Source organism: Phacochoerus africanus, chromosome 2 (assembly GCF_016906955.1).
Source record: "Phacochoerus africanus isolate WHEZ1 chromosome 2, ROS_Pafr_v1, whole genome shotgun sequence".
Lineage (NCBI taxonomy): Eukaryota > Metazoa > Chordata > Mammalia > Artiodactyla > Suidae > Phacochoerus > Phacochoerus africanus.
In genome coordinates this window covers 255,615,439-255,633,933 of record NC_062545.1, presented here as the reverse complement: position 1 = coordinate 255,633,933, position 18,495 = coordinate 255,615,439, and the positions used below count along the sequence as shown (strand labels likewise).

At 40.6% G+C, this 18,495-nt stretch overlaps 1 protein-coding gene and 1 long non-coding RNA gene across 2 annotated transcripts in view; both read left to right on the top strand.

Annotated features, from left to right (window-relative positions):
• LOC125120259 (uncharacterized) overlaps positions 1–661 on the top strand; it is a 31,479-nt gene extending 30,818 nt beyond the window's left edge. Inside the window, exon 3 of the long non-coding RNA XR_007133295.1 lies at positions 309–661. This is a non-coding gene — a long non-coding RNA (uncharacterized LOC125120259). The remainder of the gene's footprint in view (positions 1–308) is intronic.
• Positions 662–694: 33 nt separating this feature from the next.
• ZNF883 (zinc finger protein 883) lies at positions 695–2,454 on the top strand. Its single transcript, XM_047768178.1, has one exon. It carries the CDS (start codon positions 726–728, stop codon positions 2,277–2,279), a length of 1,554 nt encoding a protein of 517 aa, XP_047624134.1. The 5' UTR covers positions 695–725; the 3' UTR covers positions 2,280–2,454.
• The last annotated feature ends 16,041 nt before the right edge of the window (positions 2,455–18,495 follow it).

Here is an 18,495-nt window from a genome sequence, read left to right as displayed (position 1 = left end):
TCTTTTCTTATGTTTTACCTACCTCTGCTTTCCAAAGACATATATTTGAGCTAATGTCATTTGTCTGTCATATCATGTACTTTTTATATCTTTATCTTTGATTATACCATGAATTTTGTCTCAGTGCAATCATTTCTTTTACCATGCTTATCTGTGTTAATTCTTTCCTTCTTTAAACATCCATATTCATCAGAACCTATATTGTATAATCTTGTTTTATCCATACTGGTTTATTTTTTCTTATATATAGATATATATATATTTTTTATAACTGATGAGTGAGCTCTATTTTCCCCTTTATATTCCAGAGGGAAGAAATATTATCTTCTGCTTAATCCTGGATACTATATCCAAAGGCAGAGTGTTAATTCTAAAGCTGAAAGCTTCTGAAAAATAAATGGTGTCATGGCATGATGTTAGAAAATTTTTCAAATGATGGTTCTTCACATTCGAAGAATTGGAATTCAATAACTGGTTTGAGCAACACAAGTAATATTATATTATAAGGAAAAGCAATTCAGGAGAAAGATCATGAATATAACAGTTTGAGGGAAATGTCTAATCTCAGCTCAAATCTTTTTAAATAGCTGAGAGTTTCTGGAAGATAAAGACCTCATAATTATGACACAGATGGATAATTTTGCTTCAGTAGATTTTTTTAAAAGGCAGCTTATAAAGGAAAAATAATTTCATATATAAAATTACTTATGTTTGAAACAATTTAAATGTACAGCTATAGTTCAGTACTGATGGAATCTGAGAACATTTGTATGAGAGAGAAACGTGAATGTAAACTATGTGGTAAATCCTTCAGCCGAAACACTAGTCTTATTCAACATCAAAGAATACATACTGGAGAGAAGACTTATGAGTGTAATGAATGTGGGAAAGCTTTTAGTCAGAGCACTAATCTTATTCAACACCAAAGAGTCCATACTGGGGAGAAACCTTATAAGTGTAATGAATGTGAAAAAGCCTTTAGTCACAGATCATCCCTTAAAAATCACAAGAGAATACATACTGGAGAAAAGCCCTATCCTTGTAAAGAATGTGGGAAGGCTTTCGGCCATATTTCAGCCCTTATTCAGCATCACAGAATTCACACTGGAAAGAAACCATATGTATGTGTCGAATGTGGGAAAACCTTCAGTCGGAGCACACATCTTATTGAACATCAAGGAATTCATTCTGGGGGGAAATCCTACCAGTGTAAGAAATGTAGGAAAGTTTTTTATCACAGCACATCACTAATCCGACACCAGAGAACTCACACAGGAGAAAAACCCTACAAATGTAATGAATGTGGAAAAGCCTTCAGCCATACTCCAGCCTTCATTCAGCATCAGAGGATTCATACTGGGGAGAAACCCTATGAGTGTAATGAATGTGGGAAAGCTTTTAGTCAGAGCACTAATCTTATTCAACATCAAAGAGTCCATACTGGGGAGAAACCTTATAAGTGTAATGAATGTGAAAAAGCCTTTAGTCACAGATCATCCCTTAAAAATCATGAGAGAATACATACTGGAGAAAAACCCTATCCTTGTAATGAATGTGGGAAAGCTTTCAGCCATATTTCAGCCCTTATTCAACATCACAGAATTCACACTGGAAAGAAACCATATGTATGTGTCGAATGTGGGAAAACCTTCAGTTGGAGCACACATCTTATTGAACATCAAGGAATTCATTCTGGGGAGAAATCCTACCAGTGTAAGGACTGTAGGAAAGTTTTTTGCCACAGCACATCACTAACCCGACATCGAAGAACTCACACAGGAGAAAAACCCTACAAATGTAATGAATGTGGAAAAGCCTTCAGCCATACTCCAGCCTTCATTCAACATCAGAGAATTCATACTAGAGAGAAACCCTTTGAGTGTAATGAATGTGGAAAGGCCTTTAATCGGAGTGCACATCTTACTGAACACCGGAGAACTCATACTGGAGAGAAACCTTATGTTTGTAAGGAATGTGGAAAAACTTTCAGCCGAAGTACACACCTTACTGAACATCTAACAATACATTCTGGTGAGAAACCCTATCAATGTAATGAATGTCAAAAACAATTTTGCTATAGAACATCACTAATTCGACATCAGAGAAACCATACAGAAGAGAAACCCTATCAATGTGATGAATGTGGGAAATCCTTTAGCTTACGCTCAGCCCTTTCCAAACATAAGCAGACTCATAGAACAGAGAAGCCTTATCAGAGTAATGAATATGGGAAAGCCTGCAGCCATAGGCCATCATTTATCCCTGAGCACTCACAATAGTAAAAAGACAAAAACCAAAACTCTAGGATTATTGTAGAAGAAAAACCTTAGGTAAAATATTCATTCAGTGTTTGTACTGAGAAGAAACACTGTTCTTGTAATTCATCTGAATAATGTGCCATCATTGAGATCAAAACTTATAATGGAAATGCCTCCAAAACTGGTTTGTTTTTATTACTTTATTTTATTTATTTATTTATTTATTTTCTCTTTTGGCCATTTGTAGGGCCACTCCCGCAGCATATGGAGGTTCCCAGGCTAGGGGTCTAATCAGAGCTGGAGCCGCCAGCCTAGACCACAGCCACAGCAACGTGGGATCCTTAACCCCCTGAGCAAGGCCAGGGATCAAACCCGCAACCTCATGGTTCCTAGTCAGATTCGTTAACCACTGGGCCATGACGGGAACTCCTGAAGTTTTTAAAAGACATTTAAGAAATTAGTTTTAGAGATAATTTATTATAAATGTTTATATTTGTTTATAATAAAAGCCTTTTCAGATACAGAAGTTTTAGAGGAATGATAAAAATTATTTATATATAATCTTTTTAGTAGTTCTCATTTTATTATTAAATGGTAAAGACATACCTTTATAAGGAGGGTTTGAATTATAAGTTTTAAAAAGTTTAACAGCTGTAGACAAGAATGCTTTGCCTACAGAAATAATAAGCATTATTTCCAGTATCCGTGGAATATTTTAATGGAATATATACATATATATGGCTACAAAGAAAACTTCAACAGATTCTTCCTGAGGGAAATATTCAAACATTTCCTGTTTATTTATTTGTTTTTATGATGAGATAAAAGAAAAGAACCAGTTAAAATAGTACCACAAAATTATTTGGAAATTAAAAATAGTTTTCTAAGTAATTTCTGTGTTAAAGAATAAATCCAAACAGAGACAATGGAATTAGAAAATAATGAAACTGGAACAAAGGATTTGATATAAAAAGATAGGAAACCCAAGTAATAATAAAAGCTCCCCAAATAAAAGGAATGCATTTATAAAGATAAAAGAGTAAATAAACTAGGTACAAAAATTATACTTGATAAGCCAGTATATAAACTCTAGCAAGTAGGATAATGGGGGGAAAAAGGAGAAAACACAATATCTAAGAGTAAGAAAAGAAATATAAATATGGATAAAAAGGAAGTTAAAATTTCTAATTCAGTCAGTAACAAGTCAAATCCAGCAGTTTGGTAAAATCAATACAGATCTTTATCATAGGATTCCAGACTTGTTCAAAAGTAGTAGCATACATTGATAAAGAACATATACTAGACACTGTAAAAACATTTGGCAACATTCTACAGCGTTGAGGTTGTTTTAAAGTTCTGAATAGAAGGAAACTTCCTTAAATTGGGAAGGGATATTTCCAGAAATCTACCAAACACTGCAGATAACTAGAGTGTTCTTATCAGAAACAAGAATGAGGCAAATGATGTTTGATATCACTACTCTTAGCGTTGTTCTACAGGTTGTGGATAATTCAATAAAAGAAAAGACATATAAGCTAGTAATATTTTTAAAAGGAGAGAAAAGAAACCTGACATCATTTGAAATGATTTATTTGGTAACCAGAAAATCCAGCTAGTAGAACTTCTAATACCCAAATAGAAAGCTTTCTTAAATGGAAGGAATAGAAAATGTAATGGAAAAAAAGTGACAGTCACAGTATTGACCAAAAAAAATCTAAAAATGCCAGGAATGAAAAAATTCCAAGAGATGATTATAGATAAATTTTTCTAAATAGCATAGAATATTAAAATAAATGAAGAGACATGAAGGTGTCAGTTTGCTTTAAATGTGTCTTTGATTTTAAATTTAAATCAAAATCTCAATAGAGTTTTTAAAAATAGCACTTTATTGAGATATTATTCTCATACCACATAATTCAGTGCTTCAGAGGTTCAGGGGTTATTAGCATATTTACAGAGTTTTGTGACCACCACCGCTATCTAATTTTAGAACATTTCATCACCCCAAGAAGAAATCCATACCTGTTAGCAGTAACTCTCCATTTCCCTTATCCTTCCAGCCCCTGGAACCACTCACCTACTTTCTCTTTCTGAGGATATGTTTACTCTGGCTTTTGTACTTCAATAAGATCACAGAATATGTGGACTTTTGTGGCTGACTTTTTTTTAGCATTGTTTTCAAGGCTTGTCCGTGTTGTAGCACACATCACTATTTTGTTTCTCTTTATGGCTAAATAAACTTTCATTGTATGGATAGGCTACATTTTGTCATCCATTCATCAGTTGGTGGACTTTTGGGTTTTTCCACTTTTTGATTATTTTGAATAATGCTGCTATGAACATCCACATATAAACATGTGTGGGCATGTTTTCAGTTCTCTTGGGTATATATACCTGAGAGGGAAATTGTTGAGTCATATGTTAACTCTATGTTTAACCTTTTGAGGAAATTCCAGATTATCTTCTAAAGCAGCTGTACCAGATTTCAGTCCCATTAGCAACATATAAGGGCTCTTATTTTCCCACATCATTGTCAGTTCCTGTTTTTCTCTTTGTGTATGTGTATATTTACACAGACACATTAAGTATACATGTACATATGTCTATACATAACATATATGTGTATTTTCTTTGGAGAAATGTCTGTTCAGATTCTTCACTCATTTTAAATTAGGTTATTTGTATTATTCAAATGTAAAAGTTCTTTATATGTTCTGGATACTGACCCTTATATATATAATTTGCAAATATTTTCTCCCATTCTGTTGTCTTTTTGCTTCTTGAGGATGTTCTTTGAAGCATAAAAAGTTTCAATTTTGATGTAGTCCAGTTTATCTGTTTTTCTTTTATTGCTTGTCCTTTTGTTGTGACCCAAGATTGTGAAGACTTACATATTTTCTTCTAAGGTTTTTATAGGTTTAGCTCTTACTTTTAGATCTATGATCAATCCACTTTTAGATATCTTTTTTATATATGGTTTGAGGTAGGGGTCCAATATTATTCTTCAAATGTGAATATTCAGTCGTCTCAGCACCTTTGTTGAATACTGTTCTTTCCCATGTTTAACTATCCTGGCATCCTTGTCACTCAATGGGATTTTAAAATGAAATTTAGCACACTAAAAATAAGTATATTAGAATAACTAATGACTCTTAAAAACCAGAAACAACAAAATAGGGTTTCCCCTACAAGTGATTCAAATGGTAGAGTGTAGGAACCAAAATAGTAGGTATATCACAGATGATACATTGTATATATAGAATAGAAAATAAAAGAGAAATATGTATACATGATAGTTTAGTATATGATAAAAATTGTATTTCAAAACACTTGAGAGAGTCGGCTATTCAGTAAGTGATATCAGGGTAACTGGCTACTTACTTGGACAAATAGTTACTTCCTAACATAAAATTAAATTCCGGGAGGGAATAGTGGAGTGCCATTTTGTGGTAATTTTCCAGAAGACAGGAACTGGGCACACAAATCTGAGATTTTCTTCAGATCGGTCCATAACCAGTATTGTATAAACACAAATTTAAGTATTTGAAAAGTTTTATTATAACTGCTGATAGAGTTATATTGGTGGAGTTCCCGTCATGGCACAGTGGTTAATGAATCCGACTAGGAACCATGAGGTGGTGGGTTCGATCCCTGGCCTTGCTCAGGGGGTTGAGGATCCGACATTGCCTTGAGCCGTGGTGTAGGTCACAGACGCGGCTCGGATCCTGCGCTGCTGTGGCTCTGGTGTAGGCTGACAGCTACAGCTCCGATTAGACCCCTAGCCTGGGAACCTCCATATGCCGTGGGAGTGGCCCTAGCAAAGGCAAAAAGATAAAAAATTATATTGGCATAATTCTCTTCACATCATTACAAAAAGTGGAAAAATGACATTGCTTTAGGGAGAAAAAAGAAAAGCAATAAACCTAAAACAAAGGAAGAAGTGAGATTGGATTAAACCATTTTATTAGTAAAGATACTTCTTTTTCTAAATTAAAAAATTTTTTTTGTCTTTCTAGGGCCATACCTGTGGCATATGGAAGTTCCCACATGGGTCAAATCAGAGCTCTAGCCACTGGCCTATTCCATAGCCACAGCAACGCTGGATGCAAGCTGCATCTGCAACCTTTACCATATTTCATGGCAATACCAGATCCTTAACCCACTGAACAAGGCCAGGGATCGAATCAGAGTCCTCATGGATACTACTCAGGTTCATTACCACTTGAGCCATAACGGGAACTCCAGTGAAGATACTTAAAAGTGACAACTTTTAAGTTACATTTACAGGAAGGAAAACGAACATTTGTTGGTTGCTGAATAGTGTAGAAATGAAGGTGCTGAGGTTGTCTGACTCATCGACCGTCACCCAACTTTGAAGGGCAGAACCAGGATTCCAAAACAAATATATCTGAAATTATGCAGAAACTTTCCTAATGAAGTAGACAAAAATAAATTTGTAGGGTTTTAATACAAAGCTTGTATGAATTCTGCAATGACACCATGCACAAGGGCCTATGCCATAGTATGATAGGGCTCATTACTGAGGAGAATATGGACCTAGGAAGCCAAAGATAAGCATCTTCATTTCCTAGAGTTGATGTAACAAATTACCACAAACTAGGTGATTTAAAGCAACAGAAATTGATTGTCTCACAGCTCTGGAGGCCAGATGTCTGAAATCAAGGTGTTGGCAGGGCCACATTACTTTTGGAGCCTCTAGAGGAGGATCCTTCCCTATCTTTCTAACTTCTGGTGGCTCTCAGCTTCCTTTTGGCTGCATCATTCCAGTCTCCGCCTCTGTGTTCATGTGACCTTCCTTCTGTGTCTGTCTTCTCTTCTGTCTCTTATAAGGGTGTTTGTCATTGAATTTAGGGCCCAGCTGAGTCAGCCAGGGCAACCTCACCCCTAGACCTAACTTGTATCTGCAAAGACCTTTTTTTTCCAAATAATGTAACATTCACAGTTTCCAGGGGTTTGAATATAGACGTTTATGTTGAGGGTGTTGCAGTTCAACCCACAGCAGTCCATGAAATGGAAGACAAATACAAATCATAATCAAAGCAGAATGCAAACAGGTGAAGCCATTCTGAGTGTTGGAATAAGAGGTGAGACAGGTATCAAGATTAAAAATCCTGGCTATGACTGTCTATGAGTTAGAACATGAATGTAAAATTAGACCAGGTCAGGGATTTTTAAGCAGGCATTCCTGGAGGTACATAGAAATACAAGTAGTATGGTTTGAAGGTAATGAATTTCCACATTCTCTTTCCTAAACTTTATTATTTGAAAGGAAATCTGTGTTCACAGTGGCTCTTCTTTAGGTTTGCCTAAAGAAGATAGATTCCACTCATCCTGAACTTTGCTAATACATACTAAACACATGGTTGTCATTTCTCTGGTGATTAATGGAGACACCATGAAGCCCAGGGCTTCCTTCTGTCAAGAGTAAAGTATAGGCTTAGAAATGGTGCATTTTGACTAAAATTGGGATTTCCAACCTGAGATGATGGCAGAATTGGTAGGAGGAACGTTTAAATTTTTAAGAACTTGACATTACCTCAACTGTTGCCAAAGAATGCATTGCTCTCAGAGTTCCTGTTGTGGCTCAACAGGTTAAGAACCTGATGTAGTGTCAGTGAGGATGCAGGGTCGATCTCTGGCCCCACTCAGTGTGTTAAGGATATGGCATTGCCGTGAGCTGGAGCATAGGTTGCAGATGTGGCTTGCATCCTGCGTTGCCATGGCTGTAGTGTAGGCCGGCAGCTGCAGCTCCGCTTCAACCCCTAGCCTGAGAACTTACATATGCCGCAGGTGTGGCTCTAAAAGGAAAGGAAAAATAAAAAAAGAATGTATTGTTCTTGAGGGAAGGTCTCTTGAGTAAACAAAAAAATCCATAAAAATGTTGTTAAAAGACAGACTGCTTTATGTAATTAAACAATAATTATTGTCATCTGCTCTTAATCTTCATCCCTAAGTGTGATTTTGGCTGGAAAGGAAGGTATCTTGGAACAGTGGTAATAAAGGTCTGTGGCACCGTATTTGATCATCCGCTCGATAAGGTGATGACCAAAGGTGGCCTGAGATGAGGGCCTACAGGGACTCCTGAGTCGTGGCCAGGGGCTTGATTGGTTGGCCAGAGGCCAGAAGGGATTAAGATTGGGATTGGCAGACAAGGAAGTTGAGGCAAGAAGCATGCGCACAAGCTGTTAGTTTCTGTGTCTTGGAAAGGACCCCCCACAGAAGAGGCACTCAGCAACCAGATGTACTAGTAAATGTCAGCCAGGCTGTGTGTTTTTTCACCATAGTGCTTGTGCATTGGGCCCATGAATTGAGAAACCATGATTTCAGGGGTGGAGAGTGTTACCTAACGGGCCCAGCAGCACCGTCTCCTTCTCACCAAGGCTGACCTAGCTAATGTTGCGTGGAATACCTGACACTTTAGCAGCAGAGACTGACAGCCTCTGTGGCAACATCCTTAAGGAGATCAGCCACCTGGTGGCAAGTTGATTACCGTGGCCACTTTCCATCCTGGAAGATGTGGTGATTTGTTCCTACTGGAACTGGCAGCTAACCTGAATGTGGGTGTGCCTTTGCTGTGACTTTGGCTGCATAAATAATGGAGAACTTTTTGAAGTCCCAAGTTATGGATGTGGGATCCTATAAGTCATTGTCTCAGACTAATGTACCCATTTTTGGTGAAGGATGTGTGAAAATGGATGTATGGCCACGGAATCCACCAGTCCTACCATACACCATATCACCTAGAAGCTGCCATTTTGAATAGAATTTTGGAATGGGAGTTCCCATCATGGCACAGCAGAAACAAATCCGACTAGGAACCATGAGGTTGTGGGTTCGATCCCTGGCCCCATTCAGTGGGTTAAGGATCCGGCGTTGCCATGAGCTGTGGTGTAGGTTGCAGATGCAGCTCAGATCTGGCATTGCTGTGACTCTGGTGTAGGCCGGCAGCTACAGTTAGACCCCTAGCCTGGGAATCTCCATATGCCACTGGTGCAGCCCTAAAAGAACAAAAGACAAAAAAAAAAAAAAGAACTTTGGAATGGCCCCTTAAGACTCAGCTAAGGCACCAGTTTAGGAATGACACCCTTCAGGGTTACAGTGCTATTGTCCAAGTTATGGCACATACACTGAAGATACGTGCCCTTCCCCCCCCCCCCCGCCCCAATTTGTTCTCTACCCCTGAGTTAGGAAAGCTCGGTTCTTTTCCTCCTGAATAGGAAAAATCCACCCCCCCCACCTGGGTTTCTCCTTTATTCTCACACCACTGCCACATTCACACAGAACACTTCACTTTGGGTCACCAAGTGTGTGTGGGTTTTTTTTTCCCACACCAAGCAATTCATCGGCACAACAGCTGGGTGTGATACAATCTAACTCAATTCTGACACTACCTACTTGATGATAGTGTCAGATCCCACAGGTTAAAAGTGCAGTCCCACAAGACTGCTCCCACCCGAATGAATGCCAGGCACAAGTAGCACGTCCCCAGGTTACCATAACTTCTGTCTGATTTAGCTACAAATAAGTGGTTCCCAGGACCCCCTCCTTGGTTTCTATTAATTTGCAAGAGCGGCTCACAGAACACAGGGCAATACTTTCTTAGGTTTACCAGTTTATTAAAGGATATGGTAAAGGATAGAGATGAACAGCCAGAGGAAGAGATACATAAGGTGAGGTCTGGAGAGTCCTAAGTGTAGGAACTTCTGTCTCTGTGGAGTTGGGGTGTGTCACTCTCCCAGTGCTTCATCCACCTGGAAGCTCTATGAACCCTGTACTATTAGGATTTTATAAGAAGTTTCCTCACATAGGCATGATCCATTGTGAACTCCATTTCCAGCTCCTCTTCCCTTCTGGAGAAGTTGGGATGGGGCTGAAAATCCCAGGCTTCTGATCATGGCTTGGTCTTTCTGGTGACCAGCCTCCGGAATCCAGGAGCCCACCCAGAGTTGCCTCATTAGAACAATAGATATGCTTAGTGTTCTTAGCATCTAGGAACTTACAGAAATTTTAGGAGCCCTGTGTCAGGGACAGGGATAAAGACAAGTATTAAAACAAGAGGTGCCCCTAGTGCTCCTATGACTTCAGAAATTATAAGGGTTTTAGGAGCTCTGTGCCAGGAATCGGGGACAGAGACCAAGATACATTCTCTGCTATCTCAGCCCCCCAGTGGCTGTTATATGCAGGTCCAGGAACCAAAGGTTAAAGTAGGATTGGCTCCTCTCACCACCACACCCAGAGGCCCACCAGTCCTTCCTTTCCCACAAACTTGGCCTGTTTGCCGGGGCAAGATGTCCACTGAACATAAAGCCATGACTGCTGCCTGGCCTTTAGTGCCCTCATGTCAGGAGACCAGCAGATACAAAAAGAAATACTGGTGGGTTATCTGTATGGCCCCAACCAGTCACATATTTTCTCTTTGTCTCCTTTTTGTTTTATTCTATACCTACAAAAGCTTCTTGCTTTCTGCCTCAATTTGCAGTTCTCTGAAAAGGGACTGTCCACGTCACGAAGCATTTACTAAGGTTTGTTTACATCACCTAAGTGTTTGACAGCACTAAGACACATTGATGCAAAAAGGGCCAGGCTAGGAGAGTTCAGGGCTTGCTCTGGGGGCTTCCTCAGTCTTACTGCTCTTTTCAGAGTGAAACGGGTCCAGGATGCAAAGATTCATATTGGTAGAAAACCACTACCCGGTGGGACTGGGGCTTTAAATGAACTACCAGTGCACTGAGGCTTCCCACCTCTGACCCATTAGCTGCCCTCCAGCCTGCTCACAGGCAGAGGCCCCTGCAACAGAGACCGGATCTTCCAGAGCCAAGGCCCTGACACTGAGGGACAGCAAGGTCCAAAGGAGGGGAGCAGTGGAGGCCAGGCTGGAGGGCTCACCTCCTCCTTTTGTATTCATTTACTTCACTTTTCTCCTACTAGCCTTACAGAGTGAGACATTGGGTCACTGATTTTTTAGACTTTTCTTTTTTCATGAAAAGGAAGTCTTCAAAACTACAAATTTTCTTCTAAACACTGCATTAGCTGCATCCCGTAAATTTTGATATATTGTATCTTCATTGTCCCTTAACTGATCCAACTTATTTTCTAAATTTCTTGTGATTTCTGTTTGATCCAGGTTCTAGCTACCTATTCCCAGCTCCTGTGGGCAATACTTACACACACACACACACACACACACACACCCTGCACCACCACTCTCCAAACACCGAGCACAGGGCCTGGGCCCCCTGCAGTGCCATCTGCTCGCTGGCTCTGGTGGAGTTAGGTTTGTCCTTTCCTCTCCCTTCAATTGGGTACAATTGCCTCTTCACTGCTTTCTTTTCATGGTCTCCATTTTCTTCTCAACACCTGGAGAGGTTTCTTTCTATTTTTTTTTTTAATTGAAGTATAGTTGATTTACAGTGTTTCAGGTGTATAGCAAAGTGATTCCGTTATTCTTTTTCAGATTCTTTTCCATTACAGGTTATTAAAAGATATTGAATATAGTTCCCCGTGCTATTCAGTAGGTCCTTGTTGGTTAGCTGTTTTATATACAGTAGTGTGTTATCTGTTAACCCCAAACTCCTAATTTATCCCTCCCTTCCCTGGTAACCATTAATTTGTTTTCTATGTCTGTGAGTCTGTTATGTGAATAAATTCATTTGTATCATATTCTTAGGTTCCACGTATAAGTGATATCATGTGATATTTGTCTTTTTTTCTTTGACTTACTTCACTTAGTATGATAATCCCTAGGTCCAACCATGTTGCTGCACATTGCATTGTTTCGTGCTTTTTTTATGGCTGAGTAATATTCCTGCAGTGGTTTCTTTGGCCTGTTGCCAGGGCTTAGGGAGAATGGGATCCCAAAAGGGAGAGAGGGTGGTTGATCTACGGAAGTCTGGCAGAGAGGGCGTTAGACAAGACATCAGCCAGAGCGGACAACAGCCTCACTCTGAGTGCTTTGTCGCCACCTAGTGGCCACTAGCCTCAACTACAGCTTCTCAGGGCCTTGCTTTGTCTGCAAGTGCTGATTCTTGTGAGTAAAAAGTGTTCTGCCTCCTTTTACCATGGAAGCTGGGACTAGGGGGATTTTTGCTGGCCTGGTCATGGATGATGGAGTCAGAATTTAGACTTGAGGGCATGTCGATTACAATGGGAGAAAATAAAGAAATTAATTCCCGACTCGAAAAGCCTGTAATGTGGAGTTTCCTTGTGGTGCAGCAGGTTAAGGAACCAGCAGCTCAGGTCACTGATGTGGCGCAGGTTCAGTCCCTGGCCCAGGAATTTCTGTATGCTGCAGGCGCAGCCCCCCACCCCCCCAAAAAAGCCATAAGGTAAAACGAGAAATAAAGGAAATAATAAAAATAAAAACACGCTAGTGATATAGAAAGGCGGTTGAACAAATATATAAATCAAAATCCTTACTTTGAGGGAAAATTCTTAAAACATTATACAACCTCTAGTTAACCTAATCAAGACAAAATGGGGGAGACAAAAGGAAACAAAAACTCACTAATGACAAATGACAATAGGAAGGGAGCTCAGAAGCGAGGGGCTACATAATGTGTGGGGCCCAGTGCAAAATGACATTGCAGGGATCCTTGTTCAAAAAGCAGGAGAAAAATACCCTGAAAGGTATGAAAACACGAGGTTTTTTCCCTTCCTCTGTGGACTTTTTGGTACTTTTAATTTTCTAACTATTGTCATTTTCCTTAAAGGAAAATTGAAATTATTTGCATACATTTTCCTTTTCACCGCTACATTGCACAGTGCTAGCTTTTAATGCGATATAATAGCATTTAAGGAATATGCAAAATCACCAAAACTAAACAAGTTGTGTTCTGTAATTCATATATGCACACGTATCTCGTTCTACCCAAGCAGCAGAAATGCTACACAGCTCACTTTTTCTTTCACGTCTTCCTATTGCACATTCCACGAGCACTCTCTCCCTTCAGCTTCTGCATGAGTAAGGACCAAGAAAAAGGAGCTATGTGTTCCCCTATCTTTTCCTTCGATCTTTGTCATGATTTTCAGCAGAAGTAAATGTAGGGAAGTAAGTTTCATGTAAAAGGACATGATATGGGTCCTTGTGGGTCTGTGTTTCTTCTAACGCCACTGCCTTCCTTCTGAGTTGGAATCAAGTATGCGGTTCAAACAGAAAGCGTGGTGTCTCGGAGGCTGTCACTCGGTTGCAGATCCAGCACCGGTACCTTTTTGCATCTTGCTGAATTCCTCTGCATTGTGGGTGCAACTCTGTGTTCGCGGACACTGTGAACATCCAGTGCAAATGGCATGACGAGGAATGGCAGACCTGCGTGATGCACGAATCTGCTCACGCACACGGTCCATTGTCCCCTCGGACTTCAAATGATTGGGGATTTCAAGGTGATGGCAGCAGCCCGTTAAACCAAGTCCAGGCTCCCTGAGCACCGGGCTCTGTGTGACCGCATGGGTCATACTCCGGGGAAACTAGCCCTGCTCAGAAGCACATGCTTGGATTTACCAGTCAGTTTACAGATTGATCCCTGCTGTCTGTGTGGTGCACAGAGCAAGGAGCATGGCCACACCCTTGGGCGAGATCACTGCAGAGGAGAGGCAGCTCAGTGAGCTAGGTGCCCTGTGGGGGCTGCGTGCCACCAGTGGAAACTCCAGGAGCCTGGTTCCCAGAGCCTACAGCTCATCCAAGGCTACCCCCAGTGCACCCATATGTGTGTAGAACTAGGAGGCTTCCAAGACAGGTGGCTCGAGCCCAGGCTTTGCACTATTTGGTCCCTTTAAATATGATTCACACCAGGAGTTCCCATCATGGTGCAGTGGTTAATGAATCCGACTAGGAACCATGAGGTTTTGGGTTTCATCCCTGCCCTTGATCAGTGGGTTAAGGATCCGGTGCTGCTGTGAGCTGTGGTGTAGGTCACAGATGTGGCTCGGATCCCGCGTTGCTGTGGCTCTGGCATAGGCCAGTGGCTACAGCTCCGATTCGACCCCTAGCCTGGGAGCCTCCATATGCCGCGGGAGTGGCCCAAGAAAAGGCAAAAGACAAAAAAACAAAAAGATTCATGCCAGAACTTCATCACATAATGTTGTTACATTATCTCCTCCTAAAAATGTCTGTTTTCCTTGGAGTTTTTATTGCTTTGTATTTTCTTTATGCATGCTCCCTTATTCAAGTAGCTGGTAGAAGTACAAACTGCCTTTTAATGATTTCTTTTCTTCCTCCTCTTTCTCCGCTTTGTCCTTCTCCCCCTCCTCCTTCTTCTATTTATTTATTAATTTATTTTTTTGGCTGCCCCATGGCAGATGGAGCTCCCCAGCCAGGCGTCAGATCCGAGCGGCAGCCGCCACCTAAGCCGCAGCTGCGGCAATGCCGGAGCCTTAACCCACTGTGCTGGGGGCAGGGATCAAACCTGTGTCCAGGTGCTCCCAAGATGCCCCTGATCCCATTATGCCAGAGCGGGAACTCCTTTTTTTTAATTTAAACATTTTTCCCCTTCCTTCTTCTTTTAAACCTGGAAACACGTTCCTGGAGCTTTTCACCCTCTCCAGTCAGATGTTTGCTCTTGTGCCAACTTTGCTGCTTTCCTCTTGGGAATGATCCTTTGCCATCAGCCCAAGATTGGTTTCTCCCGTGCGTCCATTTCATTTCCCACACATTTCTTTTGCTTTGTTTCCTTCCTCATTTTGTGAATCTCTTCCTCCAGAAACTTCTTGATAAAGGATACAAGGAAGTGAATGTTCACTCTTCATGCTGACTTTATTCTGCTCTCACACTTGATGGAGAGTTTGGCTGGATGTAGAACTCTAGGTCAAAAAAAAATCATTCTCTCAGAATTTTGAAGCTGTTTCTCCACTGTTTTCTAACTTCCAGTGGTCCTGTTTTAAGAATGCCATTCTGATTTTGTATGTGACTTATTTTTTCTTTGTAGCTCTTAGGTTCTTTTGGGTTTTTTTCTCAAATTTAAGTGTGATGGTCCTTGCTGTTAGATTTTTTTCATTCATCAGCATATAAATCAGTTTCGTTTCATTTTACATTCCACCGGCAATGTCTGAGAATTCCGTTTGTTCTACATTCTTCCAATCTGTGATGTTTTGGCTTTCTCGTGTTTTGGTTTTTTGGTTTGTTTTTCTGTCATTCTTTTAGCATATAGAGATATGACCTGGTAGTTTGAATTAAAGAATGTAAATAAATGACAAAGTATGAAAATATCATTTATGTCCACCCCCCCCCCAAAAAAAGAGTAGTAATATCTTTTTTTGGTTGAAGAAACCAGACTTTCTCATGTTGTTGCTAGGAGTCTCAATTTGTGCAGGCTCTTTGGAGGGCAATTATCTATTTAGCAAACCTTCGCTTACTGTCTGTGATGCCAAGACCTGTCTCCGGGGAAGTGAGTACAGTGGGGAATAAGAGATGGTCCTGCCTTCTTAAGAAAAAATGAGAAGATGACAAAAAAGCAAATAGATGCAAGAACTTATGTCTCATTATCTGTGCTTAGCAGAAAATAAAGTGCCACAAAATAAAGAACAAGGGTTGACACACCTAGAGGACAGGGTCACAGAAGGCTCTTCAAGGAGGTGATAGCTGAGCAATTTGGAGACGTATTTAAAGGCCAAAAGTGCTTCCCTCCTGACCTAGAACTTCCCCTTCTAGGAATCGGGATTACAGAAGTTCAGATAGCACACATAGCAGTGCAAGGACGTTCACTCGTGCTTCCTGTCTTGCGCCACCACCATGCCTCCCAGCTTGCAGCAGCCAGTGTGATCTTTGGAAAACTCCAATCTGGTCCTGTTCCCTTCTCGGCTTAAAAGCCTTCAATTGCTTGTACTCTGGATAAAGTTCAAACTCCTTATCTTATCAATCCCACAATAACCTGACTCTTCCCTATGAATAGCTTAACTCCATTTCACACCCTTCTCCCTGCTCCTTGGGATCCGGCCACCCTGGTCTGTTTTCTGTTCTTTGCACACACTCTACACACACCGTTCCCTCCATCTGAAAGCTCTTGCCTGGATGTTTCACGTGGTTGGCACGTGCTCACCCTAGGGTCTCAGCTCGGGTCTCACGTCCTGAGAGTTGTCTTCCTGATGAAAGACTCCGGGAGTGTATAGTCTAGTTTATATCCTACTCAGAGAGACAGACAGCAAGCAAACAAGTGAAACAAATATATAATAAAATTTCAGGGACTATGTGCTATGGAGGAACGAAGCAGGGATAGTCTTTAGGAAGAACAAGCCTTGCCAAAGTGTAGGAGAAACATGTTTTTGAGGGAATATAGCTGTTGCAAAGGTCATGGGGTGAAAACAAGCACGGCATGTTTGGGGAACAGCAAAAGCCAGGACATGAGGCTGGGCTTGGAGAGGTCAACGCCGGAAGCAGTTTGGATGTTTTCTGGGAATGATGGAAAAGATGGAGGTGTTGAGCAGTAAGATGATCTCATTGCCATTTTTGAAAGTTTGCTCCAGCAGTTGTGTAGAAAATAGGTTACACTTGTGAATGGAACTCAACAAGATGAAGATTGGAGCCAGTAGCCGTTGCTGCATTTCTCAAATGTATCCAAATAAGACTGGCCAATTTTTAAAAAGAGTACTATGTGGGTAAGCCCTGCTGTACTCTACTGAGACTCTTCAGCTGATAGTTGCAAATTATATTTACATATGTATGTAAATATACAGAAATAAACATTTAATACTTCTGACCTCAGAAATCTCACAATGCACAGAGAAAGAGAGGAAGCCGGAAGAGGCTGCTGCTCCAGTTTCCCGGGAGTGGTCACCGTGCGGCTGTGAGAGGCAGGGCGGTCCTCTAGATGGCCGCCAGAGGGCGCTCCGGAACCGCGCAGCACTTTCAGCCTCTGATCAGCTCGCACGGTCGGCCTTCCTCTCTGGCAACTTCAATCAGCTTCGACGGGCGTCCCAAGCTCTTCCTCTTTCATCCCTAGATTATCTGGGACAAGTCCGAGCATGGACAGTTACAGAGATCTTAGAGAGGCTCCGTACGAACAGATCTTTCTAAGGTCCTCTCTTATGTTCAGGACGCTAAATCTCACTGACGTTTTTTCTATTGTCATTTTACTTGACTTTTCATCAGCATTTGACCCACTCACTCTCTCCTTCATTTTTCTATGTACTAAATTAAAACGTTATTGAATAAGGATCCTTTTCCAAAACATATGATTGGATGGACTACACCACATGCAGTTAAACTGAACATAGTCATTTAACATGGAATGTCACACAAATCAGTACTTCTCATTGTACAAAACTGTTTATATACCAGCTTTATGATAAACAAGGCATATGATTCTAGATTAGTAAATAATATATTTGAAAAGACTAGATTTTTAAAGCATATATTTTAAAAATATGTCCCATATATGCTATTCAAAAACTATTTCAGTTGTTTTGCATTCAAACCTAAATGCCAATATCAAAACTAATGGTTATTCTGGAAAATTGACTCCCAAACTCTTAAGAGAATACAGGTTCTGAGCTAATGTATATTAAGTGAACTAAGTAAGGCAAAGCCCAAGAAATACCAGTCATTGCCAAATTCATATAGGCACACCTAGTAGATCAGTTTTAAGCACTTCTTTAGGGATTTTTAAAAGTTTCTCACATTATGATGAAAGTATGTTTTAAAATTCTGTAATTTGGGGAGTTTCCATTGTGGATCAGTGGGCTAAGAACCCAGCTAGTATCCATGAGGATGAAGGTTAAATCCTTGGCCTCGCTCAATGGGTTAAGGATCTGGTGTTGCCAAAAGCTGCAGTGTAGTCACAGATGCAGCTCAGATTCTTCATTGCTGTGGCCATGGCATAGGGTGGTAGCTGCAGCTCTGATTCGACCCCTAGCCTGGGAACTTTCATATGCTGCAGGTGTGGCTCAAAAAAAATTCTATAATTAAAAAAAATTGAAGTGTAGTTGATTTACAATGTTGTGTTAATTTTTTCCATGCAGAAAAGTGATCCAGTTACACACACACACACACACACACACACATACATATATACTTTCTTTTTTATTCTCTTTTCCATTATGGTTTATTATATGGTATTGGATATAGTTCCCTGTGCTACACAGTAGGACCTTGTTGTTTACCCATTCTATGTAAAATAGTTTGCATCTGCTAATCTTAAATTTCCAATTCATCCCTTCCCCCCTTCTTGGCAACCACAAGTCAGTTCTCTATATCTGTGAATTTGTTTCTGTTTCATAGATACGTTTA